The following is a 27,591-nucleotide window of genomic DNA, read 5'->3' as shown; positions in this document are numbered from 1 at the left end:
GTGCGTGCCGCCGTTTATCCGGTGCTGCAGTGAAGAGGTGGTTCTCGCCGTGTTGTTAGTGTGTGTGAGTGAGAGAGCGAGTGAGTGAGTGAGTGAGTGTGTGTGTGTGGGACTCGCTTGTTGTTGTCGGTGACTTCCCCCTCCCCTCCACCCTTTCCCCTTCCCTACCGCTGCTGCAGTGGCCGCTCCCTGGGCCGTAGGAAATGAGCGATAACGATGACATCGAGGTGGAGAGCGACGTGAGTCCTGGGGCTTCTTCCTTCTCTTGCGGGTTGTCAGGCGGGGACAGCGGCCCAGACTCACAGCGGGGCGACGGCCGCAGGGGGCCGGGCAGGCGCCGACTCCTACCCCCCACCCCGGGGATGAGACCCCGTCCGTCGCCCTCCCGTCTTGCTCTCCTCCGGGCTCCTAGCTGGAGCGGCCTTCTGAGACTGAAGGTGGGGAGGAGACTTGCGGCCTCTGGGATCCCCACCTCCCCCAGTGGAGGAGGGTGCTGCGGCCTCCCGCTCCCACCCTATTCCGCTCAGGATACAGGGGACAGGGACAGGGACAGGGTGCGCCCAGGATCCCATTGTCCGGGTTCTGGGGAAAGGGACGATGCTTAGGACCTGTCCCCATCGGTCCGCGATCCCCTCCTCCCTTGACCCGCGAATCCCGGGGGGATGAGGGTAGACAAGAGAGGGGTTGGGAGAGCCTTGATGCCCCGATCTGGGTCCGAGGTCAGGAGACAGTGCTCCTACCCACGCTGGCCTGTGTCGAATCCCGGAAGGAGGGGCGGCGCTCGGGACCCCCTTGTCCCGCTGCCTGATCCCTCTGGGGGTATGAGGGTGTGGGGGAAAGAGGGGGGGTCGGGCTGACTCCCCACCCGCCGCTTCCTCCGCCGCCGGCATTTTCTTTCTTATTATTGAATATGAAGTGTAAAAATAACTTCTATATTTTCTATTTTTTTTTCTCTCTTATTCCAGGAAGAGCAACCGAGGTTTCAATCTGCGGTACGTCTCCTACTCTCCATTTCATTTTCATTTCCATTCAGTTCTAGTCCTTTTTGGGGTCAGAGAGAAAAAAGATCATTCTGTTACTTTTAATATTGTAGTAACCTCTCCTATTAACCGCTAAAGTGAAGTGGGGCCTTGTTCTGGGGTTCAAGGTGGGGGGGTGCAAATCTTACAATTCTACATTCTCAGGTGATAAGTTCCAGTGACTGTGGGTGCGAAGAGCTCTATGCAAAGAAATGAGTCGTTCTGTATATGTTGGAAATGGGAACTATATCATTCTGAAGTAAATTGTAGTATTATTTCAGGGCAGAGCGGTCAGAAGATTTACTCCGGAATAAGTAGGTTCTAAAACATATCTACATGGTTGTGTGAAGTTGAAGCCACAAGCAGTAATCACTTTTAACCAAAAGTCATGTGACTGCTGTAGACCTGTAGGGTTTAGTGTACCATGGTGGTGTTCTAATGCAGAAATTGGTAATGTCGAGGAGCCAAAGTTGAATGTGACAGTGACACATGCAGCTTATTATGGTCTGACTATATATGAGTTGGCAGAGAGGTGTAAAGAAAATAGAAAAATTGTTGAAGAAAAATGGCATTGCAGAGATAGTTTTGCTAAAGGGTGATGGTTGAGACCATGCAGGGTTATCGGTAATTTCTCAGGGTTTTGATATTGATTTTCTCAGTAGATGGTTTTATGGATGTAGATATACACTAATTTTATATCTGGAGACTGAGACAGTACTGTGGGTTTTCCATGAATAGTTTAGAGAATGAAAAAAACAGACAAAATAAACCAGAATCAGAGAGGGAAAGAGAAATAAGTATATCACTGTCTAATATTTGACAGCTGGGAACATGTGAAATGTATAGAATGGGGGTGAAAAATTTAGATGCTTCTGGGGGACCCAGGCAGTAAGGTAGTCAGGAACAAGGTGGAGAGCAGAGGTGAGGACCTGGGCGCTGGGAACACAAGCCTGCAATGGGTTGTTATGTGGGAACGAGGGCTTAGAGTAGCCAGGTCCTTTTATTTTTAAAGAAACATTAGAAATCCTTTATGTTATTTTTCTGATGTGTGGGACAATCCAGTTGTTTGGGGAGCTTGTTAGAATTTGTAGGATGTCACTCTGATAGCTCTGGTCTAAGATTTTAATTACCACAGGATAAAAGTAAGTCCTCTTACTTGTATCTTCATTAGAGCAAGCAAAGATTCTGCCATTTGTCCAAGCATATAGGCATTAAGAAAAAAAAATTACTTATTGAGAATTAATATTTGCATAAAATCCAAGGATGCAGTTGTTCCAGGGGTTTTAAAAATTACCCCTGGCTAATAGTCACTGAAATGAATTTGTTTTATTTCTTCTTGAAGTATTGTCAGATATTTAATGTTTATACATATATTTGAAAATTCAGTGTTGTTTTGTTTTGCTTTGTTTTTAGTTACCATTATCCTTAATAATGTGAATGTGGAGTTTCATCTTTGGGACCCAGTCTGTTTAAAACATTTCTTTCTCCAAGTCTCCAATGATTAAATCTGTTTCAGAGCTTGGTCAGGGTTGGAGGATAGGGGTTGGTTAGGCATCCTTTGCAGCATCATTATTTGAATTGGAATTACATTGGCTTTCCAGTGAGAGAAAAGTTTTCTTTGTGAAATTTTGGCCTGAATTTTGAAAAGCTTTCTGCTTTTCAAAATATTCATCTACATAGATGTTGATGTAAATTGCTTTATTAAATTATTAGTGTTTCCGCTCTCCTGAAATGCTAATCTCATTGTTTTTTCTAGATATTTTTAGTTTTGTGTTAAGGTGCCTAGCGTTTTTCTCTTTGATTTGGGGGGGTGGGCAAAGGGAGTGGGTTTAACAGTTTGTTTTTAATTTGACACGTCTACTTGGTGAGATTTTTAAATATTATCTGGCACAGGATAATCACAAGAGCATGGAGAGAAAAAGCAATAGACAAATTTTATATTACATCAAATAATTATCATAAACATGTAGGGTAAAAAAGATTTCATTATTTCTCTCTGAATACATCTGTTTAGTTACTGACATTTAGTATAGCTAATACATTTTTTAAAATCGGGGGAAACTACTCTTAAGCTTTGCCTAGTTCAGAAGAAGATGCAAACTGTGAATAACCACATATTTAGGACTACGGAACTTTTTTTAAAAAGTTTTTTGGAAGAGGTTCTACTGGTTCCTACTATGAAAAGAAACATTCATGTTTTATAGCGTCACTACAATAGTTACAGGCTTACTGCATGAGAAATGTCGGGTACTTCACAGGGAAAGTTAGGAAGTGAAGCTAACTGTAACAGAAAGTGAAACTGATTTGATAAATTTTTTTGTTGTTGTTGCCTCAGTGCAAACGGAAGACAGCTTCTCTGGTGACCAATAAGCTGTGTTAAAGGAAGTAATCCCAAACAATATTTTTATTATTAAATTTAATCCAGCTCAGAATCCCACCAGTGTTATTTTTATTTTTTATTTTTTGCTTTTTAAAGATAATTTTCTGGGGCAGGTGTATTTCTTGCAAAGTGATCTTTTAATTTTACTTCTGTTTGGGAAATTCCTTTTAGAAAGAACAAAAGTATACAGAAAATGTAGGGCTAGTGTGTTAGCCAGAAAACCCAAGGCCCTTTTCAACTTCTTATCCTTCATGACAGCTGAACATGAAGGTACAGTATACCTGTCGGGGGTTTAAAAAAGATTTGTGCGACTTCATTTCTGGCCCCTTTGGTATGAAATATTTTTAACTTCTCAGAGCTCTTTGCTTCTTTAGGAATTGCAGTGTGTATCTAATGAGCTTGGCTGCCTTTGAGATTGGGATTTAGTCTGGAAACTACTGTCTTGTTTTACCTGGAATTAGTTGCCTGGTGAAGTGCTGTATGATGCAAGTACTTTGTGTCTGCTTAGAGTGTTGACAGTGATACAGAAACGCCAGGTTTGTTTCATAAATATGCCTGTTAGATTATAAGGTGTTCTTATCTTTTTTTCAAGATTCCAGTAATGGTGAAATAGTTGCTCAAGGAATACAACTTGGTTTTCAATTAAAATTTCCTGATCAAGGCATTCTTACTTTCCTAAATGGCTATCGTATGGTGGCATGTTTGAATAATAGTGTTATCAAGTTCTCTTAGGCACCACCACATGATTGTTTTTAAAAAGTTTGAAAACCTGTTGTTGTTTTTTTAAGATTTTATTTATTTTTAGAGAGAGGGGAAGGGAGGGAGAAGGAGAGGGGAAGAAACATCAGTGTGTGGTTGCCTCTTGCGTGCCCTCAACTGGCGACCTGGCGCCAACCCAGGCATGTGCCCTGACTGGGAATCAAACCAGCGACACTTTCGTTCACAGGCTGATGCTCAGTCCACTGAGCCACACCAACCAGGGCCACATGTATTTTATTAAATGTTAGACACGTATAGCAGGCTTCAAACAGGAGAGGTGTGGGGAAGTTGAAATTTACAACTTCCTGTTAAGGACCTTAGTGAGTTTCTCATTCTAGCTGCCCATTACTTCATGTTCTATTTTTTCATGTTGATTAAAATGAGTTGCTTAGAAATTCAGTTTTATTTATTTATTCTATCCTCTTCCCATCTATCAGAAGTAATAAATAGATCTTTTATAATGAGAATTTTGAGCTTCTGTGTTTTCAGTGTTACTATTCAATAAGAATAGCTTATTAATAATCATAAGCAACACTATCTTCCCTCTAAAATGCAACCTTTAAATTTATAAAAGTTAGTAAATGTTTAGTGGGCAACTGTTAATTCCCTGTATGCTGAGAATTTTCTATAATGGAATTGAGAAGACTCCGCCTTATAGACGGGGTTGGTGTGAGGTAGCCTGCAAGAAATGGCATTGTTCTGGAGAACCTGTGCATTCTTCAATAATAGAGTATTTATTTCCCCATGCATTTGCCTACCTAGAACTTGTAGAAAATAAGGCTGCTGACTGATGCAATGCCTTGGATGAAGATGCATTCTCTATGCAACAAGTTGGAATTAAACAACTTAAAAAGATTCCCTTCAATTATGAACAGACCTTCTTAGTTTGAATGACCTCCTGCCAGTTTAGCAGCTTCTTGGCTAACAAAATAATGTTTTCTTTCAACATTTAACAACACTTAAGATACGCGTGCTTGTTAATGTCAGAGATGGACAAATTGTAGGTGAAGATTTTTATTCTGGCTGCCAGTATGGAAAGTTTGGTGGAAATAAAACTGAGAGGCTGAATAAAAATCTTGGCAGAGATGTCAAAGCTGGAAGCGATTTGGTACTGGAGTTCCTGTTGAGCATCTGTGGGCCATTCTTCAGTATCACTCAGCCTTTTAGTATTCCTATTAGCCTGGAATGCCCTGAAGGCAGGGTTTTCTGGCAGAGACCACAAATCCAGTATACTTGAAGAGCAGCAGCATTCAGCCATTGCTTCTATAGGCTATAGAGGAGAGGAGTTTAGGGACCTGCTGTACAGTCTGAGAATAACCTCTATTACCTCCTAGAATTTGGTACCACCCATTGTCATAATCAAACATCTTTCTCAGTACAGGTGAGAGAAAGCTGGGTCATCAAAGTTGAGCTTTTATTTGTTACAGACACAATTGTTTGGCCCTCTTTTTTAATTAAAAAAACAACAACTCGTTTAAAGTTTGTGGGAGGATTTCAGATGCCTTACACTGGAATTCTTCACCCAGTTTTTGATTCTCGACTCTGAAACCTTGGCCCTTTCAAGAAAGGTTGCCATCAAGTGAAGACAGTTAAGAAAGCAGTGATAAGCCTGGCAGCTGGCCCCTCACTTGGATGAACTGGTTGGGTCGAGTGGGTTTGGGGGTGGGGAGGGTTGTTATCTGGCTGGATGGATCTGTGGTTTGGAAATGTTTCCCAAACAGAATTCTCTGCCTTGTGTAAAGGTTTTTCATATGCTCTTTCAAGCCACTAGAGGTATCATTTAGTTCAGAGTTGCCTGGCATTAGGCATATTAGTTCTGCATATTTTTAACTTGCTCCTTCAAATCAGGCTCGGGGAGGAGAAAAATACATCATTGCCGCTGTCTCTGAGAGGTTTAAAATTGACTCTGGTTAAGTGTAGCTGCTTGGAGATGGATATGGCAGCAGGGATTGGACTAAGATTCTATTCTTCTGCTGGTTAAATTGGACCTGGAATCACCACAGAAATTCCATCCACTACTTTGAGAACAACAGTCCCCAGCCTAGGCTTTCTACCAGGCAGTGGACTGCTGCCTTCCCTTGTTGAGCCAACTTCTCAAACTTGGCTGGCTCCCCAGATGAGAAGCCAAGATTTCTGCTGATGGTCCTTAGCCAAGTTCACTTACAATCCTCTAACCAAAAGATTTGTCCATTTGAGTCCTTTCAGAGCTCAGTGAATGGGAAGGGGTAGTGCATTGTGGGGATGATTTTGGTGTTAGATTATACTTAGCTCCACCTCTCTAGTGTAGGCCTGAGTGAAACCAAGTTTACTTGATTCTAGCCTTTTGAGATTTCCAGGGCTGTCCCAGAAAGAAAAAAGACCATTAGAATTTTATTTGTATCAACAAGAGGGATTGTGGGTAACTCTGGTGTCACTGCTTCTGTGCACAGCTCTTAAACTGGGAGAAGGGCCAGGAATCAGGGTGATTTAGTAGACAAGAGTATCTTGGGCTGCTGCTGGAGACCAAAGCTGGGCGATTAATTTGCATGTAAATAAACCAGCTTAGGGAGTATGTAGCAAACACAGGAGAGGCAGATAGATGCCAAATGCTATGTCTCAGCCTTCTAAGCTCAATAGGTTATAGTCCAGGTGAGAATTTACCTGTGTGGGTGACTAGAGAGGACAGTGAGTTAGAAAAGGACTGCATGCTTAAAGATGTTTGATTCCCTCAAGCTATTTCATACTTCTACTAGAGGTATTCGCAGTTTTCTTGCTCTAATATTGTATGATACAGTGTACTACCTCTAGCCTTAGGTTATCTGTCTAAGCTTGATAGTTCTCTCAGTTTCTCCATAAATTCCATACATCACTGAAGTTCAGCAAACACTCATTTTATAGTTAATTCAGACTTTAAAAATTTAGGAGAGCTTTAGAAGTGCTGCAGACATCAGCCCTGAAAATGAGTGCTATGTTCTGGAGAACCAAGGCTTGATGGGAACCATGTGTCCAATTCAGCAGAGCTACAGGTGAGGTGTTGTGTTTGAGAAACCAGGAAGTGACTAAAATTACCAAAGTTGCTCCCAGCCTCCTCTTCCTCTATAATGACTCAGACTTTAAGGATTAGATAATAGAATTTCAAGTCCTTTCATTCCCAAAACTCTTGGCTTTATAGATTTTTGTCTTGTGTATCCTGTCTAGTACAAGGATTCATTTGAGGCTTTCTTGTGCTAAACCGAACTATTTACTCTTGTTGCTTCATTTTTAAAATCCTTGTGCTCTGCCTGGATAGATTAAAGCTACCGGAACTTCCTTTATACAGACGTCCTCTTTAGGTTAGCGCAGCGCACCCTTGCATACTAAGGGTAAATTCTCAGTATATTATTTTCCGTAATTCCTAAGGTGTAGATGTAATGAAGTTCATGCTTGGGTTCAATAAGCATTTGTGTTCCATCTGGAGGGAAAGCCCTTTTAATGGGCTCCTGCTGAAGCTCTCCTGCAGTGCTCTGCAGCGCTGTCTCTTCTGCCGGAAGCCAGTGCATTCTGCCATCACTGGCTTGTTGGCAGTCTTAGCCCCTCTCCAGCTGATTGTTTTTGTAGCTTTTTGGGAGTCTAAGCAAGACAAGATAAAGACTTTGATTCGTGGGTCTCTAGATACTGCTAAGTAAGCACAACCTGCCACAGGTACCCAAGGATATTTATTCAGAGCCTGTGCATGTCAGAAGTCACCATCTAAGAACTACCTTTCTGCTACAGCCTGTGTGAGGGGAAGCCCTTGGCAGGATGGTACCTTGGATCCACTTTAAAAAGATGTGATCTCAGAATGCACTTGGCGTCTATATTAGCTTTGTCTTAACGATCTCAGATTCATGCATCCTGGTTTTCCAGAAGTTTTAGTTTCTGTTGTATGATTTGGTAAGAAGGTCTTAAACTAGTACCTTTTAGTGAGCTGGAGAGTAGAACAGACTGGTGAGGCTTCACATGGAATGAAGCACTACGCCAATTCTCTGACTCCTTTCTTGGGCACATACCAGGGGGAATCGCTTACTTACAGTGAGGTTGATTACACCTTATGAAGGAGCTCACTGGAGCTTTTCCCTGGTCAGTCTCCCCACCATGGACTGGTGGCTTTTCCATTATATAAATAAGTTGCGAGAAAAGACTTATGTTGTAGGAGAGTCACACTTTGTCCCCATGAATAACTTTTATTTTACTTATGCATGAGCTGGATGCATCGAACTACTTTGGATGTTCCTGTCACAAGGCTTGCTCACCCCTTTCTCCCTCCTTTGGCAGAGCCTAATTCTGGAGACTCCTAACCGCCCACCTCAACAAATCCTTCCCAGTCCATTCACCAGGGACTGCGCTGACAGCATATACTTCCAGGCTATGAGCCTCCCACCTGTACCAAGCAAAAGGAATAACTTTGCTCATGTGCTCTTTCTTCTAGGCTGACAAACGGGCTCATCATAATGCACTGGAACGAAAACGTAGGGACCACATCAAAGACAGCTTTCACAGTTTGCGGGACTCAGTCCCATCACTCCAAGGAGAGAAGGTGAGTTTATTGAGAAAGCTGGCTGAACATCACTAGCTTGGAACTTGCTGAGGGGCTTAACAGCACACTCACCTATCTGGAAAGAAATGGAGTCAGGGATATTCAGGTGATATGGTTTCCTTAACTTTTTATTCTATGAGGTATCATCACACACCTTACCTGCTATATTTTATCCTTAGGAAACAATGCAATGGTTGTAAGACATCAGTAGGAGTTGTCTTTTAACTTAGTATTATTTGTAATAAATTACTCATTCAAGAAATTATTACAGTAACACACTATAGTATAGAAAGTAACCTGTAGTAGTTTGGGATAACACTAGGATTCCTGCAGTCAGTGATTCCCTAGACCTCCATAGGAATTTCTTTTATCTGGCTCAAAGTTAATACTTATTTTAAATGAAACCTCCCAGGAAAGTATGAGAAACAACCTGGACACCAGTGATTTCTCTGTTCCAAGAGCTGTTATTTCAAAGGTATGTAAAGAGCATTTTAAGCTGTGGGCCAAAAGAACTTAGATAAAGAGCCATATTCATATGAGATGGAAGTAGAAAATTACTGATCCCCCTACCCACCATGGTGGCCTTCCAGAGACTAATGTTTTCCCTGGAGAGGGAGGTACCAGCTGTTTCTACATTTGAAAAAGTTGGAAGCTTAGAGTCAAAAAGTCTATGGGTTAGGTTCACTCCTTGGGATTTGGAGGAAACTTCTGTGTGCCTAGTTAGTTCTATCCTTGACACAATGTATTGAACAGCTTCCACTTTCTATTGCAATTTAGTAGTATAAGTGGTAAGCTGGGAAGAGGACCTATTTTGGGGGGCTCAGTGATCCAGTGTTTACAAGAAGCAGCCAAACGTTGTTCTCAGGTGTTTTGAATGGGTCTCCTGATTTAGCTCTTTGGCGGGGGTCCTGGGTTTGGTTATCCAGTCAAATTTGAACCATTTTTTGTTTCATTTTTTATTTACTGCCACTCCGGTAAGTCATATGCTTTATGCCTTATCTGAGGTGTGGCTTTCTGTGTAGCTGAAGCATGGATTAGGTCTGACCTTTATGAAAACAATAAAACAGGCCATGTGAATACCTAGTATTGCAAAACCAGAATTTGCCATGGGTTAGGCCCACTTAGTATAGACATGGTTTAATGGCCTTGGACTAAGGTTCTTACCTGGAATAACAGCATTCCTAGGCGCAACACTGTCTAAAGCACCACAGGAAATCTTTATGATGGGAAGAGACTCACCCTTTTAGTAAGAGTACACACGTGCAAAGGATTGCCTTCTGTGCGTGTCTGAACTGTGACAGTGCTTATTCATATGCCATGGTATCACTTAAAATGGCTTTGGCGAACTAAATGGGTAGAACTGCTTTCGCTAAGTCTCACATCTAACCAGGAGTGGCACCAAGGCATTGTTTCCCAAGGTGTGGCCTGCGGACCACCCATATCAGAATCACTACTGAATCTGCCTCTCTGGAGGCAGGCCTGGGGATCTCTGCTTATAAATAAATAAGCAGTCAGGTGATTCTTAGGCATTCTTAACTTTGAGAACACTGTGGAAGAAGCAGGTTATAGGAGCCCAAATATGCCTTTTTTCTTTATACAGCAGCCTATTTTGGATTGCTGTTACATTCTTCCTTAAGTCCTTAAAGTCACATTATCTTAAAACCTGTCACCGCCTTTTTTCCAGGAATTGACAGTTTGAATTTGCTAGCCTTACACACTGAATAATAGTTTATCTTTAATTGTGACCTTTTTGTCGATTCATTTATTCACTTTCTCCATTCAGCAAATATTTGTTGAGGAACTGCTACAAGCCAAGCACTGTTCTAAAAGCAGAAAAATAGAATCTTTTATTCTGTTGAGGAAAAAGATAGAAAGTGAACTAAATAATTAAAAATATAGCCCTGACCAGCATGGCTCAGTTGAGTGAGCATCGACCCACAAAGCGAAAGGTCGCCAGTTTGATTCCCGATCAGGGCACATGCCTGGGTTATAGCCATGTCCCTGATCTATGAACATATTCTTGGGTGAGGATTTAAATATATTTATTTTATATACGTACATATGTGGTCAGATAAGTGCTATGGAGAAAATTGAACAGGGAAGAAAGGTTTGCAGTTTTTATTAGGGCAGACAAGAAAACTCAATGTCAAGGCAACATTTGAGCAAAGGTTTGAAAGAGGTGAAAGAAAGAGAACCATGCATCTGTCTGGTATTGAGCATCACAGGCAGAAGGGAAATTGAGTATAATAGCCCAGAGGCAAGAACCTGGGAGCATTTCTGGGCCCAGCAAGGAGAACAGAGTCAGAATGGGTAGAATGGAATGAGTAAAGGGACAGTAGCAGGAGATGAGGTCAGAGAAGTAAGATATTAAGGGAGGGGAGTGGTCAAGGTACCAGGTTTTGTAGAGCTCATCAGCAGAGCCCCAGCATGGGAATTTACAGGTGCCTTTCCTATTTCAGAATTTTGCCCTGTGTTTTCATTCATATATTTCACACTAAGTGTGAATAAAGGAACTGGCTGTTAGCTCTGGTTGAACCCCAACCCCTTTTTGTCTAAATTCCACAATCTTCATTAATCTCCTTGTCTGCCAGCACTGTTTCACAGATCTATGGGGAGTCTTACAGAATACTTTGGTCTCTCAACTTCCGAGTTCTCAGTAATGTGGCAATTTCTTTTTTTAATGTGGTATTTTACCCAAAGGAAATTGACTAATTCTTGATTTGGATTGCAGTAATTAAGGTTATGACATTGTGTGAATAATCATGAATGACTATTTTACCCTGTTTTAGGGATCTTAGGTTCTTGAGGGGAAAGCCTCTAGTCTCCTTTGTGACTTCTCATTTAGCATTTGGACTATCTGTCTGTCATACGTGTCCTAAGCCTTTGGTTTTTTCAAAGAGAAACCAATACTTATTGATTGGATCCAAACCAAGATTGGGGGATACTTGTATTAAAAAAAGGTTTTTTCATGTGAGACGTCAACTCCATTTATCCTTTGCATCCTGTATTTCTACAATAATATAAACATTATAAAGAATGGTCACGTTTTGCTTAAGTAAAAAAGTCAGTGATAACTAACATCTGTATTGCAAGGTAAAGTTAAATCAACACAGCAATTCTGAGATGAGCATTATATTACAATTGTAATTGGTCAGTTACTACTGCTGCTTGCTTCTGAAGTGAGGAAACTGGATCAAGATCGTGATTCCAGCGGACTAGAACTAGCTTATGGACAGGAACTAGAACCCAGGACTGCCAATTGCCAAGTTTTATCTTTCTACCACACCATAGGAATAAACAGTCTAAGGATACAGGTGCTTCTTGGCTTTTGATAGGGTTTTGTCCTAATAAACCCATTGCAATATTTCATTAAGTCAGTAATGTATTTAATATACCTAATCTACCAAATGTTGTAGTTTAGCCCAGCCTACCTAAATATGCTCAGAACATAGTATCCCAAAAATGCTGGCAAGACAGTGCAGTGTAGAGTATCAGTTATTTACCCTGGTGACCATGTGCCTGACTGGGAGCTTTGGCTTGCTGTCACTATCCAGCAGCGTCGTGAGAGAGTATCATGCTGCATATCTCTATCCCACAAAAAGATCAACGTGTATTGTTTTTACACAATCTCAAAGTCAAAAATCGTAATTCAAACCATCATAAGTCAGGGACTGTATTTTACAGAGATTTTACTTAAGTACTTATATCTCGTTTTAGGGAGCTTCCCCTGGATAAAGCCAATAATCTTGGCAGTATGTCATACAGAGACTACTAGTAAGATACTCTGCGCTGAATTGGCATATGGAGGTAACACTGAAGTGCAGAGAGTTGGGGATCATTTAAAGTTTATAAATTTTCTGTGTCCACATAGCTTCTCTTAGAAATAGACCATTATAGTTGGAAGTTCATTTGGGTTTTCCCGTAGACTCCCATGTTAGCAAATGGATTCTTGAACTCTGTTGTTTTAGTCTTATTTCCCATGTAGTTTTTCAGCTGGACAGAGGCATGAGATAAGAACAATCAGCCAGTCAGCTGGAGTAAGGGGAGTAAGAGCAAGAACCACTGTGACTCCATTTCTTATAGGAAGACTTACTTTTGTTGAACAGAATTATTCTTTGCTTTTATGATCCTAGGCTGGGTACTAGGGAGTGTTGCCCAGAGGTTTGCTGGTACTGAGCTCACCCTTTTCATGTCGGGGACAAGACCTGGTAGCCAGCCATCAGTTTGCCCTTACATGGGGATACAGTTTTGCCCTCCACCCCATAAGTTAGCTCCAGCATCTAAACCAAAGTGATTATATCCGATAACACTATCTCCTTAGCATGGTTAACTTTAGTGATAGAGGATTGTTTCAGCATTGCCATTTGTAGCTGTACTGTGGTTTGTAGAAATTTCTCATCTTTTAAGTCTCTTGCTAAATGCCTGTTTATCATACTTAATTGCTCTCTCAGACAGCTGTGCTCTGGATTTCTCCTTTCTGGATAGAGTTGTGTTAAAATGAGGGAGTACGACCTAAAATGAAAATCAGGTTTCTTATAGCAAGCATTAAGTTCAGAATTCTTTCATTTTGGATGAGAATTTGAGGGCACTGCCTCTGTCAGCTCCTATCACAGGCCCTGGCACATGGTATTTCCCAGTAGATAACTGGAATGAGAGCTCCAGAGGAAGCAGTGGGCTTGCTTAGCCCTTTTCATGAAAACAGCAACAGTCAACATGGTTATACTCACGTGCTTAATGAAGAGCCATGTGAGTGCTATATGGGATTTAAAACGTGTGGTAGATGGTATCTACTGCTGAGGGTCTTGCTCTCTTATTGGGAGAGGATTATTCCTAACAACAATAATAAGATAACATTCTGAGCATCAGATAAGAGGTTAAAACACTGAACTCTAATCCGTTTCATGTCCATTAAAGCCTGGTTTCCTTAACAGGGAGATATTGGTCATATTTCTTCCTTCGGGGCATGGCACACAGTAGAGTGCAGAGTGAGTGTTTATTAACTCGAGGAAGGAAGCCTCTATCCACTGTGGCCATGTTACACTGGGAGAGGCTCTTTCTGGTGGACACCTGTTAAGGCAGGCGGTTTATTCAGCAGCACTGTCTCTGCATCATATCTGGGCTGCTGTAGGGATTATCTTGAAAATAAAATATAAACCACAGCCCTAGCCATTTCACCTCATTACTGACTGGACTCCAAGGTGGGCAATTATTTTCTTCTTAAATTTTCTACATCTTGAATTATTATTTATAGTTGCCCAAGTCTCCCTTAGTTCTGGGCTCAGCAACTGTAAATGCACTGACTTATTGAGTTCTTTGTAAACTTTATTTATGTGCTGCTGAAAACCTTTAAGGGCTTTTCAGTGCCTATTTGGATAGGACTAGCAGCCCATGTTTTCTAAATAAGGTACCCAACTTGCTGTCCTGCTTTTTCTCCTTATTGTGGAAGGGTGTACACCCTCCTTTTTCTCCAGGAATGTCATTCTCGGTTTATCTGTATTCTTTCCTCTCCTCAATGTCCAACTCCAGCCTTATTGCACAGATGATGTTGGGGTTCCCTAGCCTATGCACTCTTTTCCTGCTCATGTGCCTTCATGTGTTTCTCCCTGCCAGTCAGTCTCCCCCTGCCCTCCCTCGGGGTCCACGTCAAACACTTCCTCATCCTGAGAATCCCAGGATTTCACTCTTCCTTTAACCCCAGTGGCCATTTGTGGAGCCTCTCCTATGTCTTCCTTCTTTCTGGTTGACCTTACATCTAACTAAAAGGTGCACTCCCTGAGGGCAAAAGCCTTGTCCATCCTTCTGGAAGTCTCTGTAGTACAGAGTGGGGAAGGACTCACTCCCATGGAGAGAACTAGAGAGCTAGGAAACTCTACCTAATGCCTTCTCCCTCTTGAGATTTGGAAGGATAAGGATTGGTTACTAGGCTTTCCGTTTTTCCCTCTAACAAAATTGCAAAAACTTTGAGCCACAAATACATTTTTAAATATAATTTAAATACAATTACATTTTCTAGTTGGCACAATAAAAAAGTAAAATAACAAGTGAAATTAATTTTAATAATAAATTTTTAATCTAATATGCAGAAATTAGGAAGATCTAATTATGTAATATATTTAAAATAATAATATATTACAGCTGTGGCATGGTGCATGCAAGGGGTCGCCACCTAGGCCACCTGGCTGACCATGGGCAGGTCTTGGGGAAGAAAGAGATGAACCCCTTCTTCAGGTGCTAATGTCATTTCCTAAAAGATTGGCTCTGCTTGGGTTAGGATTTTCACACATGGACCAGTGTAGGGTGTAAGGAAATAGGGAGGGAGAGACGGAGAAAAACATCTTTTAGCCACCTCCCGCCTGCACCTTGGTTGGCTACCAAACCCGCAACCCGGGAAAATGCTAAATTTCAGTTAGAAATTAGTGTAAGTCTTCAGTTAGAACAGTGGTTCTCAATCTTCCTAATGCCGCGACCCTTTAATACAGTTCCTCATGTTGTGGTGACCCCCAACCATAACTAAAGCATAGTGATTAATCACAAAAACATTCTGTAATTATATATGTGTTTTGTGATGGTCTTAGGCGACCTCTGTGGAAGGGTCGTTCAACCCTCAAAGGGGTTGTGACCCACAGGTTGAGAACCGCTGAGTTAGAAGATATCTTGAGAGCCCATGGACCTTGGGGGAAAAACACCTAGCTTAGGCTCTATACCAGCTTCCTAGAGGCAGCCTTTGGGTATCTGAGAAACATCTGCTTGGATTGTCCATTGTTGTACCCTTCCTACTTTCTGGGACAGCCATCTCTGTTTCCTTGTATCCACTATTGCCCGATTTAAGACTTCTGGCCAAGATGAAGGCATAGTTAAACACACCGCTTCCATGCACAACTACAGCAAAAATTAAAACTAAAATACAAAACAAACATTAGACAGATTCATCAGAAAATCGAGCTGTATGGAAGTCCAATAACCAAGGACTTAAAGAAGCCACGGTTATCCTTTTTTCTACAATAGGCCACACTCCTAAGACAGGGAGTCAAAGCAGCTCTACCCAATACAGAGAAACAAACACAGGGAGGCTGCCAAATTGAAGAGACAAAGGAATATGGCCCAAAGGAAAGAACAGAACAAAACAAAACTCTAGGAAAAGAACTAAATGAAATGGAGATAAGCAACCTATCAGATGTAAGAGTTCAAAACACTGGTTATCAGAATGTTCAAAGAAATCTTTGGGTACTGCAACAGCATAAAAAAGACACAGGCAGAAATGAAGGTTGCAGTAAGTAAAGTAAAGAAAAATCCACAGGGAACCAACAGTGGAGGGGATGAATCCAAGATTCATATCAACGATTTGAAACATAAGGAAGAAATGAGCATTCAACCAGAACAGCAAGAAAGAAAAATAATTTTTAAAAAATGAGGATAGGCTTAGGAATATCTGGGAACCATCTTTCAACATACCAACATCTGAATCAGGAGTGCCAGAAGAAGAGGAAGAGTGAGAAATTGAAAATTTATTTGGAAAACAAGTGATGAAAGAAAACTTCCCTAATTTGGTGAAGGAAATAGCCATACCAGTCCAGGAAGCACAGAGAAGTCCCAAACAAGCTGGACCCAAAGAGGACCACACCAAGACAAATTATAATTAAAAAGCCAAAGGTTAGAGATAAAGAGAGTATCTTAGAAGCAATAAGAGAAAAACAAGAGAGTTACCTGCAAAGGAGTTTCCATAAGACTGTCAGCTGATTTCTCAAACTTTTCAGGCTAGAAGGCACTGTCAAGAAGTAAACAAAGTGATGAAAAGGACCTACAACCTAGATTACTGTATCCAGCAAAGCTATCATTTAGAATGGAAGGGCAGATAAAGTGATTCCCAGACAAGGTAAAGCTAAAGGAATTCACCATCACCAAGCCATTATTTTATGAAATGTTAAAGGTAACTATATAAGAAAAAGAAAATCAAAACTATAACCATTAAAATGGCAACAAATGTACAACTATCAACAACTGAATCTAAAAAACTAAGCAAACAACTAGAACAGGAACAGAATCATAGATCTGGAGATCATTTAGAGGGATATCAGCTGGGAGGGGGAAGGGGAAGAATGAGCAGAAAGGTACAAGGATTAAGAAGCATAACTAGTAGGTGCAAAATAGACAAGGGGATGTTAAGAACAGTATAGGAAATGGCGTAGCCAAAGAACTTAAATGCATGACCCATAGACATGAATTAAGGGTATTGCTGGAGGGAATGGGGGTACTGGGCAGAGGGGGCAAAGGGGAAAATATTGGGACAACTGTAATAGCAAAATCAATAATATATATTTTTTAAAATACTGAGATGTTTTAATTATTTTTTGTACTGTCTTAAACATCCAGCATGTGTTTTATACTTACAGCACATCTCAGTTTACACTAGTCACATTCAAGTGCTCATTAGCCACATGTGGCTAGTGCCTATTGTATAGTACATTGTAGTTCAGAGATACATAGATATACTCTCTCCACCCCACGCCCATTTTAATATGACTGAAATTGGGTTCCATCTTAAAGTGGATGTCAGGAAACTTGCCTCCTTTTTTTCCTTCCCACAAAAGCTGCTATTATTAAATCCATGGGTTTATTTATTGATGAAATCTGAGAAGCAAGGAAATGACGGTGTGTGTGTATTTCTTTCTGGTCTCTATATTCACACTTTACATGGACAAAACGTTATAGTTTACTGTTCTTCACGTAGCATGATTTTCCCCTCACGTGATAGAGCATGATATTTAGTCATGTTTATATTTTAGGCAACTTTTTGTTGGTCATTTAGTTTGCTTCCAGTTTTTTCTTTTTACAGATAATGTAGTGATGATTGTCTTGGTGTATGGGGCTGGTCCCACAGAATAGATTTCCAGAAGTTGGATTGCTGGGTCTAGGGGTAAGAACATCTGGTTTCTTGCTATTTGTTGCCAACATGCTTTTCAGAAGGATTGTTTTTATGTCTTTCTTTTATTTCTTTTTCAGACAAGTTATCCTTTTGGCAGTATCTTTTGAGAATACCAATTTTACCAATACTGGAATTTTTTGGAGCGTGGGGGCATGACAAATTTAGTAGGCAAAGGCAGTAATTTTGTATTTTGTTATTACCTATGAGACTAAATTCTTTTGCACATGTGTATTTATTAATGGTATTTCCTCTTTGGGTAACTGTGCTCCTGTCCTTCATAGTTAAAAGTTTGATGGGAAAGAGCCACACCTTCATTTCATACTACCAAGGGCACAAGAATAAAGAATACAAGGTTTGAAACATGACTTGTGTTCAACCTTAAACAAAAGTCTGACTCCTGCTTTAACTAGCCCCTTAGAGGTCATGATAGCTCTGCCTGCCCCTGCTAATCAACAGCATGGTCTTTTGGGTCAGCAGCAGGAAGCCTTGAAGGGGTCACTTGGCTGTGCTGCTCTGACCCCACAGCCTTCCAGCCTACCTTGTTGGCATTAACGGAGCTTCCATGTTGAAATGAATTTAATCCAGACCCAAAATTTATTCTGCAAATTCTTTTAATTTGTTTTCAGAGATGGCTTACTCAAAAATGTACGCTGGTTTTATCCTAGTCCTCCCTTTATCTTAACGTCTGTAAAAGCTTGCACAGGTTTTAGAAAATAATGATTTTATTTTCTTTAAAATAACTAGTACAAAATAAAACAGGTGAATCAGAAGTAGTTCTTCTCTAGGACTTTAATGGTGTCACAACTTATATACCACATGATTTCACCTATACGTGGAAACTAATGAACAAAGCAAACAAATGAGCAGAACAGAACCAGAGACATGGAAATAAGGAACATACTGACAGTGACCTGAGGGGAGGAAGAAGGGGAAGGGTCTAGTCAAGGAACAAGTAAGTATTAAAGGACCCATGGATATGGACAACAAAGTGGGGACTGACTATGGGAGTAGGGATGGGAGGGCTGGGCAGGGGAGGGCAATGGGACAACTATAATTCAAAAACAATAAAAATATTTTAAAAAGAAGAAGTAGTAGTTCTTCTTTCATTCCCCAGGATATGGCATTTGGGGTCTTGGGGTAACAAGGCAGTTGTAGCATCAACCCAGTAGGATCTGATTTTGACAGTGAGGAGGAAAATGTGATCAGTACAACTAAGGTCATTGTTTCTGGAGTCAGCATTAGGACTCTAAGGAACAACAGCAGGGCTCCTGTGTTAAGTCTGGTACCACTCCTCTCTTCCATGCCTCTCCCAGTCTGCTTTCTTAAACAGTTTGAAGTTCTACACAAATCCAGGTGACTGTAACAGGATTTACAACTCCAGAAATGTGTGGAATTTTTACCTCATATGAAAAGTTTTGAGGACCACTGCCTTAAATGGGATTTAGTCACCTTGGATGTCATCCTAAGCATAAGTGTTAACTACTTTAAGAATCATTTGAGTACAATAAAAGAAAAAAAAATTTTAAATGAGCTGAGGGGAAAAACCAAAGAATCATTTGGGGCCTTAAAAAGGTGCTAATTAGAATGAAACTCTCAGGTTTGGGGCCTTTGGTTAAATATGTAGTTGATTTTTCCTCTAGCACGTGAGGTGGGTGCAGTCTGTTCTGTCCAAGTGGGAGCCTCTGGAAGCTGGATTGACCCTCTTCTGACTCCTTGTTGCTATGGGCAGGGGTGCATATGTGCAAGCAGCCGCAGCACAAGCAAAAGGGGTAGGAATCTGTTGGGCCCCTTGGCCAGACCAGGTCTTCTCCGTTGTCCATTTAGGTTTTACCCTTCTTGGGTAACAAAGCCACAGCACTGTGGGGACTGTCATTTCCCCTCCTCCAGGGCCAGGTTCAGGCAGTTCTCTCAAGCTATCTTGCATCTTCAGGCTCTTCTCTATTTGCTGCTTCTCTGCTAGAAGCCTATTTTTTTTAAAGAAAAAGGAAAACATCCTTCCTTCAATGCTGCTGTTACTCCAAGCTCTTTTTTTTTTTTTTTTCATTTCTTTTTCAACCTGAAGACTTATCTTCATATTTGCTTCAGCTTCAACTCACTTCTATACCCATAATCTGTGCAGCTGATGTACCTAAACTCTCCAAGAGAACCACCCTCACCAGGGTCTTCATGGACAGCCTTGTGGATAAATCAGGATATTCTTCTATAGTCCTTTTCCTCCTGCTCAAACCCTCCTCTTCATAACAATACTGGCTCTCTAAATCTGTTGATTTTTTTTATTAGTTCCATAGCCTCTCCTTTGTTCCCAAAATATGGGTGTCTTGGAGGCCTGGGTCAAATTCTGAATCTACAGTCTAATCGTTATGTAACATGAGGTGAGTTACAACTCTTTACCTCAGTTTCCTTATTTATAAAAAGGAAATAATAATGCCTGGCATTTAGTAAATACTCAGGAAGTATTTGCTGTTGTCATTATCATCATGATCATTTGTATCATATGTGCAACCATACCTTTGGAAGAAGACCTGGCAGGGCTGTGCGTTGTCCTTTTGCATGGCTCTCAGAGGTGAAAGAGGCTTGAGGAGCCAGTTTGCATTAACTCACATTGCTCTGTATGAGATCCAGGACCTCTTGAGTCCCTTCAGCCACAGTTATTCCTGTCTCAGGGTTGTATCCATTGATGGAATCTGTTTCTGCTCAGAAAGGCAGAATAAGAATTAATGCCTTCTTATTTTAAAAACTAGCAGAGAAAAAAAATTATTCAGGCCCTTACTGGTTACCCAAAGGCAAGAGTTGATCTGTGGACATGTTGACTTACCATGTTCTCTCTGCTCAGTCACACTCACATGAAGATTGCTGACTTAGCTAAATGATCCTGTTACAGAAAACAGAAACTGAAAGCCCGGCCACTCCATAGTCCACGCCATAAAGCACAGGACTCTTGCTGGCCTCATAGTACACTGTTCACATAGTATAAACTCATAAAAGCAGGGAAGGGCTTGCCCACACCTTAATCCTATGGCTGGTCATGTGATCTTACATGGTTTAGAATGTTGGCAGGAGAGAACTCTGGATGAATCCAGCATTTTCTGGCTTCAACCTTTTGCTTTTTCTTCCCTGGACTAGGTGTACATGTAAATTTTCAGGAGTTCTATAATTTGTGCTTACATTTTTTTCTTGTTGGATTTTGCTTCTGGTTGAATACCCTGGGAAGAGCAAAATTCAGTTAATTAAACCATTCTCTTGGACTGGCTAAGGAGTCAGGGGTACTGGGAATGGCCTGGGGTTGCTCTTTTGGCAGGGAATGGAGGAAGGGCTGTGCTTAGCATACTTGCAGGCCTTGTGCTGGATTTATACCAATCCAGCCTTCTTTCAAGACATCTTGTTCCCAAGGCACTCTGTGTCATTCATTAAAAGTTATTGCCCCAATCATTTGCAGGTAAGTGCTCTGTCATTTAGAGATTTTTCTTTTTTTCTCCTTGTCCCAGATTCAATGAGTAGTAAATAAAAGCTAATGTTGCTTTCTGGGAACCATTAATTGAAAAAAAAAAAAATGGGCAAGTTTAAAGAGAGTCTGTGAAGTAAATATACATAGCAGTTGGATCAGTGATGGAGTACATAGGATTTGGAGGGCTAGGGTCTGAGAGAAATCCTAGTCATAAGGATTTGCAATAGAAAGAAATAATTATGTTTGTGGGTACAGAGCCTGTTAATGACAAAGCCTAGGGTACACTATCTTCTGGATTCCTAAATTCTTCTTTGACACACTGCCACCTGTCCTACAATACTTATTTTTAATCCCATATTTAATCATGTAATAATTAGACCCTAATAAGTGCCCCTGGGCAGAAATGAGAAACAGCATCTGAAGTGACTTTGTAACTAGAATTGCAAGCCCCTGTTGCTAGGTACTCTCATTTTTCCTACATAAGCTGACTTAACCAAAAAAATACACCTGGGAAAAAAAAACAAAAACAAAAGACCTGGCTTTGTCTCGACCCTTGCTAGTGCTATTCTCCTGGTCCAGTGACCCTTTTACACAAATTCCACCTCAGTGTAACCCAGGTTCGCTATTTCAGGTGTGTGTGTGTGAGTGCACATGCATGCAGAGCCAAGGCCAGCGCCGGGCGCCCAGTGGGTAATCTCCCTAGTCAGAAACCATCTTTCCTGTGGCCTTTCTAATCTGCTTAATACCTAATCTGTACTACTCAAGTTACACTTGTTGGCACTGCCCTGTGATTTGTCTCTGTGTAGATATGTTTATCTCCTCAACTAGATAATAAGTAAACATCTAGGCAAAAGAAACCATGACTAATAATTTTGTTTCCCCACAGTGTCTGCTCAGTACCTTGCACATAATTTGCACCGTATAAAAACGGTTAAATATGAAGTGTCCTTTTGAGGAAGTAGCCTTAAGGGTACTACTATAAGAGGAGAGCCTGGAAATTTTTGTACTTGTAAGGACTGGTGAATAAACCCAGACCTTGCAAACTTCTCTACCTAGCCCATCCTGAGGTCTGTAAATTGAGATTGTCAGGATTTAATAATGTGGATTTAGTTTTGCTAGCCTGAGTATGGATGTTTTCTTTGCGCCTCTCCCCATGCTGTGTTCTGGTTATTTAGAACCTACTGGGGTTATAATACAGAGTTGGTCAAGTACTGCTCTACCCTGAGTAAGAAGCTTTGCTACTTCTCAGGACCCCGGGTGGCATGAATGCTACCCTTCAACTACTAGACTACCCTGCCTTGGGCATCATAACTCTTGGTTTTGTGCCATTCTACCAATTCAGCTGGTTGGCTGTCTGGCCATGAGTAACTCTGGCCATGTTTGCAACCTGGAGAGAATCTTCCAGGCAAATGTGACCTTCAGGGGCAGAGTAACCCGACATCCATTTTATTGACTTATTAACTTACTCCTCTGTCAGGGCAGTGCCTCAGCTACCCGTGGCCATGGTGTAGGTGTGGTTGCTTCCTGAAGTGGCCCAATCTCATGCCCTTCCTGTGTTGACATCAAGCTCTGATGGCTTTCACGATAGTCCTTTTAGTCACGCAGGCTGAAAAAGTGACACGGCAGCATGGCATAGTGGAAATAGTTAGCAGCAGTCTGAGGGTCAGGTTGAAATCTAGGACCTCAATGAAAAGCGTTGCACCCACTCCCACTCTGAGCCAGCTCTAACTGAGATCTGGCTCTTAGGTTCCTGGAGCAGCTGTCTGTAGTCAGGCCCTGGCAGAGAGTGAGAGGCACAGGCTTTCAGTTAGTAGTATTTTCATGCTTTCAGACACAGCCAGGCTGAACACCTGAAAGCAACGTAAAGGACCAAAGGGGGTGGGAGGGTTAAAGTTCAAGTTCAGGGGTCAGATGGACCCGAGTTTAAATCCAGGCTCTACCACTGTCTAGCTGGTGATTTTGAATAAACCAGTAAACTTCTCTGAGCCTCAGGTTCCTGGGGAGCTACCTCTGAGTGCTGGTGAGGTAAGCTGTTTAAGCACTTGGCACCTGGGCAGGCACAAAGAAGGCTCTCAGTAGCAATTACTTTGTTTCCTCAGCCTCGTGCCTCCTCACCCTTCTGCCTCCCTTCCCCCATGCTGCTGTTACAGAAAGACAGAGGTACCAAAGTTTCCTCACTGCTTGGACTAGGTCTTTATTTTGTCCCCTTTGCTTTTTCTCATATTGCAACAGGCATCTCGGGCCCAAATCCTAGACAAAGCCACAGAGTACATCCAGTACATGCGAAGGAAAAACCACACACACCAGCAAGATATTGATGACCTCAAGCGGCAGAATGCTCTTCTGGAGCAGCAAGGTGAGCGCCTGGGCTTGCGGGGCAGCTGGCCCTGCTGTGCTCCAGCCAGGTCAGGGCTCTGCACCTGCGCCTCCAGCGTCAGCAGTTACGGAGCGTGCCCTCCTAAGCAGGCGCGGCCCTGCTTCTGAGTAGTTGAGTGTTAGTCATCCTGAGGAAGGGCCTGAGCCACCAGTGAGGGAACAGTGGAGTCGAGGGGTCGGACATCTGAGGCTTTTCTGACCTGATCTCGCTCTCTCCCCTTCTTGGGGCTTAGGTGCTCTGCCTGTAGTAAGAGTCACACCTGGCATCAGGAGTCTCAAAAGAGCTAAGGTCCTGGCATTGGAGTGTACTTCATAAGCACCAGAAACTCCAGGTGCTCAGGGATAGGGTGCTCTCCCCTTTGCCAGTAGTCGTCCAATCAGGGCAGCCTACGGGCCCGGCCTGTGCTGCTCTCCATGCTCACATCCGCCTTTTCCTACAACCACAGGGGAAAGCGAGAGCTGATCAAGTTCTTTGTTCCTGGGGAATTCACTTCTCTTCCTCCCTCATGGAAGATGCAAGTAAAAAGAAATGCAAGTAACCACTTGGGTTAGAACACCTGAAATAAAATGAAATGAAAATACAATAAAAGGGTTGGCCTTGCAGGCTCAAGATGAGCTGAACTGAGGGACGGGCAGAGGGAGGCGGCAGCGGGTTGGTTACCAGGCTGAGCGGCCTGCGTGCAGGGGATGTATGTCGAAAGGCTCAGGTATTCCGTGTGTATTGGTGAATTGCTTGCAAGTGTCCAGCTTGTCTTTCCAAGTGGATCTCGTACGTGAGAGCTAAGCCAAAACTTTTCTTTGGCTGATACATCTTATGTCATCCTTTCCTGCTGTTGTGTGGCCTTCACACCCTTATGGATCCTGGCATTGCTGGGCCAACTTCTCCTCTGTCACTACACTGTTGGGTCCCATGGGAAGCTCTTGCTCCTGTCTCTACACTGGGCTTCCAAGGCAGGACGGTGACATCACAAGCCTTCTCTTTAGGGTTGGGTGGCATTGCAAAGTGGCTGGCCATGTCCACTGGGCTCCAGGTTTGGCTGGGAAAGGAGGAAAGAAATGAAGTGTACTGGTGGAACAGCCACCAGAAGGGAGTTATTTCTGAGCCTCAGCAGCCAGCAACCCCTTCGGAAGAACAGGCTGGACCCTGACCTGAGACTCAATTACTCCCCCATTCTCCAGAAGGCTGTAACCCGCCCCGCTTGGTTGCCTTTCAGTCCGTGCACTGGAGAAGGCGAGGTCGAGTGCCCAACTGCAGACCAACTACCCCTCCTCAGACAACAGCCTCTACACCAACGCCAAGGGCAGCACCATCTCTGCCTTCGATGGGGGCTCGGACTCCAGCTCAGAGTCGGAGCCTGAAGAGCCCCAAAGCAGGAAGAAACTGCGGATGGAGGCCAGCTAAGCTCCGCGGGGCAGGCCAGCAATAAAAACTGTCTGTCTCCTCCGTCGTCTCATCCTCCTTTCAGTTCCTTAGAACCCTCAGAACCATCTAAGAGACTCTATTTTTTTTTCTTTCTCTTTTTTTTTTAAATTTTATTTTTACATAGAAGCTCTTGGAAAACAGCTCTCGTTCTCCTTCCCCATCTCCAGTTTTTGTTTTGTTTTGTTTTTTTAACATTTCCCTTCAGGGATTCCCTGTCCCCACCAGGAATTTTTAAACCAAAATACCCCAACTTGGCAGCTTTTTCTGTGGAGGACAGACGGCCGACCGGACCTCTGAGCACATGGTGTCCTGACCACCTACCAGCTTCTCCAACCCTGCCGGGCACAAGCCCAGAGGACTCCTGCCCCTCCTAGGCCTCTCCTCCTGGCCACCCTCACCTGCGTTTGATAGACTTTGTGAATCTGTGGACTGCTCTGCTTTAAGAAGATGACTCATTTAAGAAGTAATCAGAATCACCCCCTCTTCTTTTTAAGGATTTTTTTTTTTCATAAAAAGCTGTTTATCGCTCCTGTTGAAAGACCAAATCCTTGAAGAAGTTTGTGGTATGAAAGGAAGTGGGGGCATATTTGCAGCACAGAGTCTTTGGCCTGCTTTACTCCTGCTTCTGTTAGCCAGCCCTAGGGAGGGCCGTGTGGCACTCATGTGGTACGTGGGGGGCTCATCAGCAGTGAAGTGGTAGCCACCAGAGGTTGCTAGGGGATGGGACAAGGAGGGAGGACCGGGAGGGGTAGAGGTTTTGTATTGAGGGTTAGTGATGATGTTTTGATATTTATTTCCTGCTACTGAAATTTGAATCTGAGTGAATTGTCCCTATTTCTGATGATGTCGGTATTGCAAAGCGACAGATTCATAAAGTAATGATCAAATCTTTCTTTCTTTACATGTGTATTTCTAAGAAATAGAGCCAATTGATTTTGTATGTAAATACCAAGAGCAATTTACCTGGTACTAAACCCGCACCCCAGTGCGGCCCCTTCCCACCCTCACCCCACTCCGTTTCCTACTGTTCTGGAACCTGTCCCCATTGTGTGATCCAGCCCTGGTTCTGGCTGCGGTCAGCAGATCCCAGTGAAGGGTTTGTGTGTTTAGACCTCATTTCTTTGTCTTTTTCCTACTCTGTTCCTGGCATTTGCTGATTTCTAGTGTATACTCTGTAGTCTCAGTCCGTGTTTGATTCCATTCCATGGAAATAAAAAGTATGTTGTACATACTGCCGAAGAATTGTCTTGCAAGTTAAGGCTTCCCCCTTTACTATAAGACTATAAATAAAAACTTATTTTATCCTTCTTGGTGGTGGTGTCTTCTTGCCCTTACTCAGGCCAAGATGGTTAAGAGAAGGGCCCCGTGGAGACCACCAGGCCTGTGTGGAAGCCTGAGAGAGGAGCAGTTCCCTTTTTGTCCTAAAGGCTCGGCTTAGCCTGGGCAGGGCAGGAGGTTGATAAACTGGTGGTGATGACTTTGCTCATTGGATAGAAGCTTTTAAAGTTCCAACAGGGGTGTGGTTATCCAGGGCAACACTTCTAGATCCAGTTCCTGCTAAATAAATGACCCTTGGGAAATTGGTAGCCCAGAGCTGTGGGTTTGAGTTTCTCCTGGTGATGAATGCTCAGTTCAAAGGCAACCGGTGTTGTCTAGGATCTCTCAGTTTCTAGAGTTCCAGTATAGTTAGAGGAGGCAGCAGAGCTGACAAGGGCTGCAAGGAAGGGAGGCTTCAACAACATCAAGTTCACTTGACTCAGGCTAGGGACCAGTTTGACCTTGGAAGGAAGAGGATTTATGGCCATAAAACAGCTTAATTTGTGTGTGTTTTGGTCTGGCTGACAAAAAATATTAGTGTACCTAGGCCAGAGGTAAAGTCAAATCAGTTCTTTGCTTTGTCACTCTCTAGAATGGTAGTGCTGGGGCCCCTATCAACAGGATGTCACATGCACAGTATTTCTTTTTGGTCAGTGGGAGTTGACAGGTAAGTCATGTTTCTACAAGAGACATTTTGTAACATGATCAAACCAACTGCACTCACACCCCCACCCCCACCATGATTGCAGTAAGGACAGTAAGGATGTTGGGAGAGCATTACCCTATTTATTAAAGGCACTCCATTTCAAGACAAAAGAAATAGGAATTAAAAAATTGGAATGAGATTTTGGGTGATTTCTTAATTCCTCAAAGTTAGTTTGCTTTCCACCTCTTTTTCATTGCCCCTGACTATATCTCTCTGTATTTCTGGCCTTTGTTATAAACTCCATATCACACAGTTGGCTTGGTCAGGGCAGGCATTAGAACCGAGCTGCAGGTCCTAAGCTGTGTTGATAAGATGGAAAGAGTGTGAAGCTGGGGCACCAGCAGGCAGAGAGCAAACAAGAGGCATTCACACCAGCACGGGAATAGGTGATGTCCCTGAGAGCCAGGCTGTTGGCTGGACAAGGGGTTAAGTTTTAGGCTTCTCAAAATTGCAGTAAACCAATTGGAAGACAAGAGCGTATACGGATAGCTGATTCACCTGGGAAATCGGAAGCACGTGGCTGACTTGCTGAGCAGACTGGCAAGTGGTGGAGGGAAGGTGGTACCGCTGGAAGCAGCTGCCTGGAAAGGAAAGCAAGGTAAGAGACCCAAGCTAGAAACTGTGCTCTCTCAAGGGGACAAATGAAAGTCACACCCAGGTTCCCTCTGGTATATGTGTCTAGGAAGCCAATGTCCGTACCCACCAGGAC

The 27,591-nt window shown here is 42.6% G+C and overlaps 1 protein-coding gene across 5 annotated transcripts; it reads left to right on the top strand.

The window, feature by feature from the left end:
- MAX (MYC associated transcriptional regulator X) lies at window positions 1-26,166 on the top strand. 5 transcript variants are annotated; one of them, XM_090270992.1, is made up of 6 exons: window positions 1-239; window positions 966-992; window positions 8,585-8,692; window positions 9,105-9,167; window positions 23,293-23,416; window positions 24,651-26,166. In XM_090270992.1, the coding sequence occupies exons 1-6, from the start codon at window positions 204-206 to the stop codon at window positions 24,836-24,838; spliced, it is 546 nt and encodes a 181-aa protein (XP_090127118.1). In that variant the 5' UTR covers window positions 1-203; the 3' UTR covers window positions 24,839-26,166. The 5 variants fall into 5 exon arrangements, with proteins under 5 accessions (XP_090127118.1, XP_090127119.1, XP_090127120.1 ...); XM_090270993.1 differs by lacking the exon at window positions 966-992 and having other exon boundaries at window positions 4-239; XM_090270994.1 differs by lacking the exon at window positions 9,105-9,167 and having other exon boundaries at window positions 7-239.
- The last annotated feature ends 1,425 nt before the right edge of the window (window positions 26,167-27,591 follow it).

The sequence above is a fragment of the Furipterus horrens genome, unplaced genomic scaffold (assembly GCF_987537825.1).
Source record: "Furipterus horrens unplaced genomic scaffold, mFurHor1.1.pri manual_scaffold_3, whole genome shotgun sequence".
NCBI classification, from domain to species: Eukaryota; Metazoa; Chordata; class Mammalia; order Chiroptera; family Furipteridae; genus Furipterus; species Furipterus horrens.
This window is presented reverse-complemented; position numbering and strand designations above follow the sequence as displayed.

Bases quoted from the DNA above. Each gene is read 5' to 3' on its own strand.
- MAX (XM_090270992.1), top strand. From the start codon at position 204: ATGAGCGATAACGATGACATCGAGGTGGAGAGCGAC. The intron at 240-965 runs GTGAGTCCTGGG...CTCTTATTCCAG, and splicing joins ACATCGAGGTGGAGAGCGAC to GAAGAGCAACCGAGGTTTCA. The intron at 8,693-9,104 runs GTGAGTTTATTG...GAAACCTCCCAG, and splicing joins CATCACTCCAAGGAGAGAAG to GAAAGTATGAGAAACAACCT.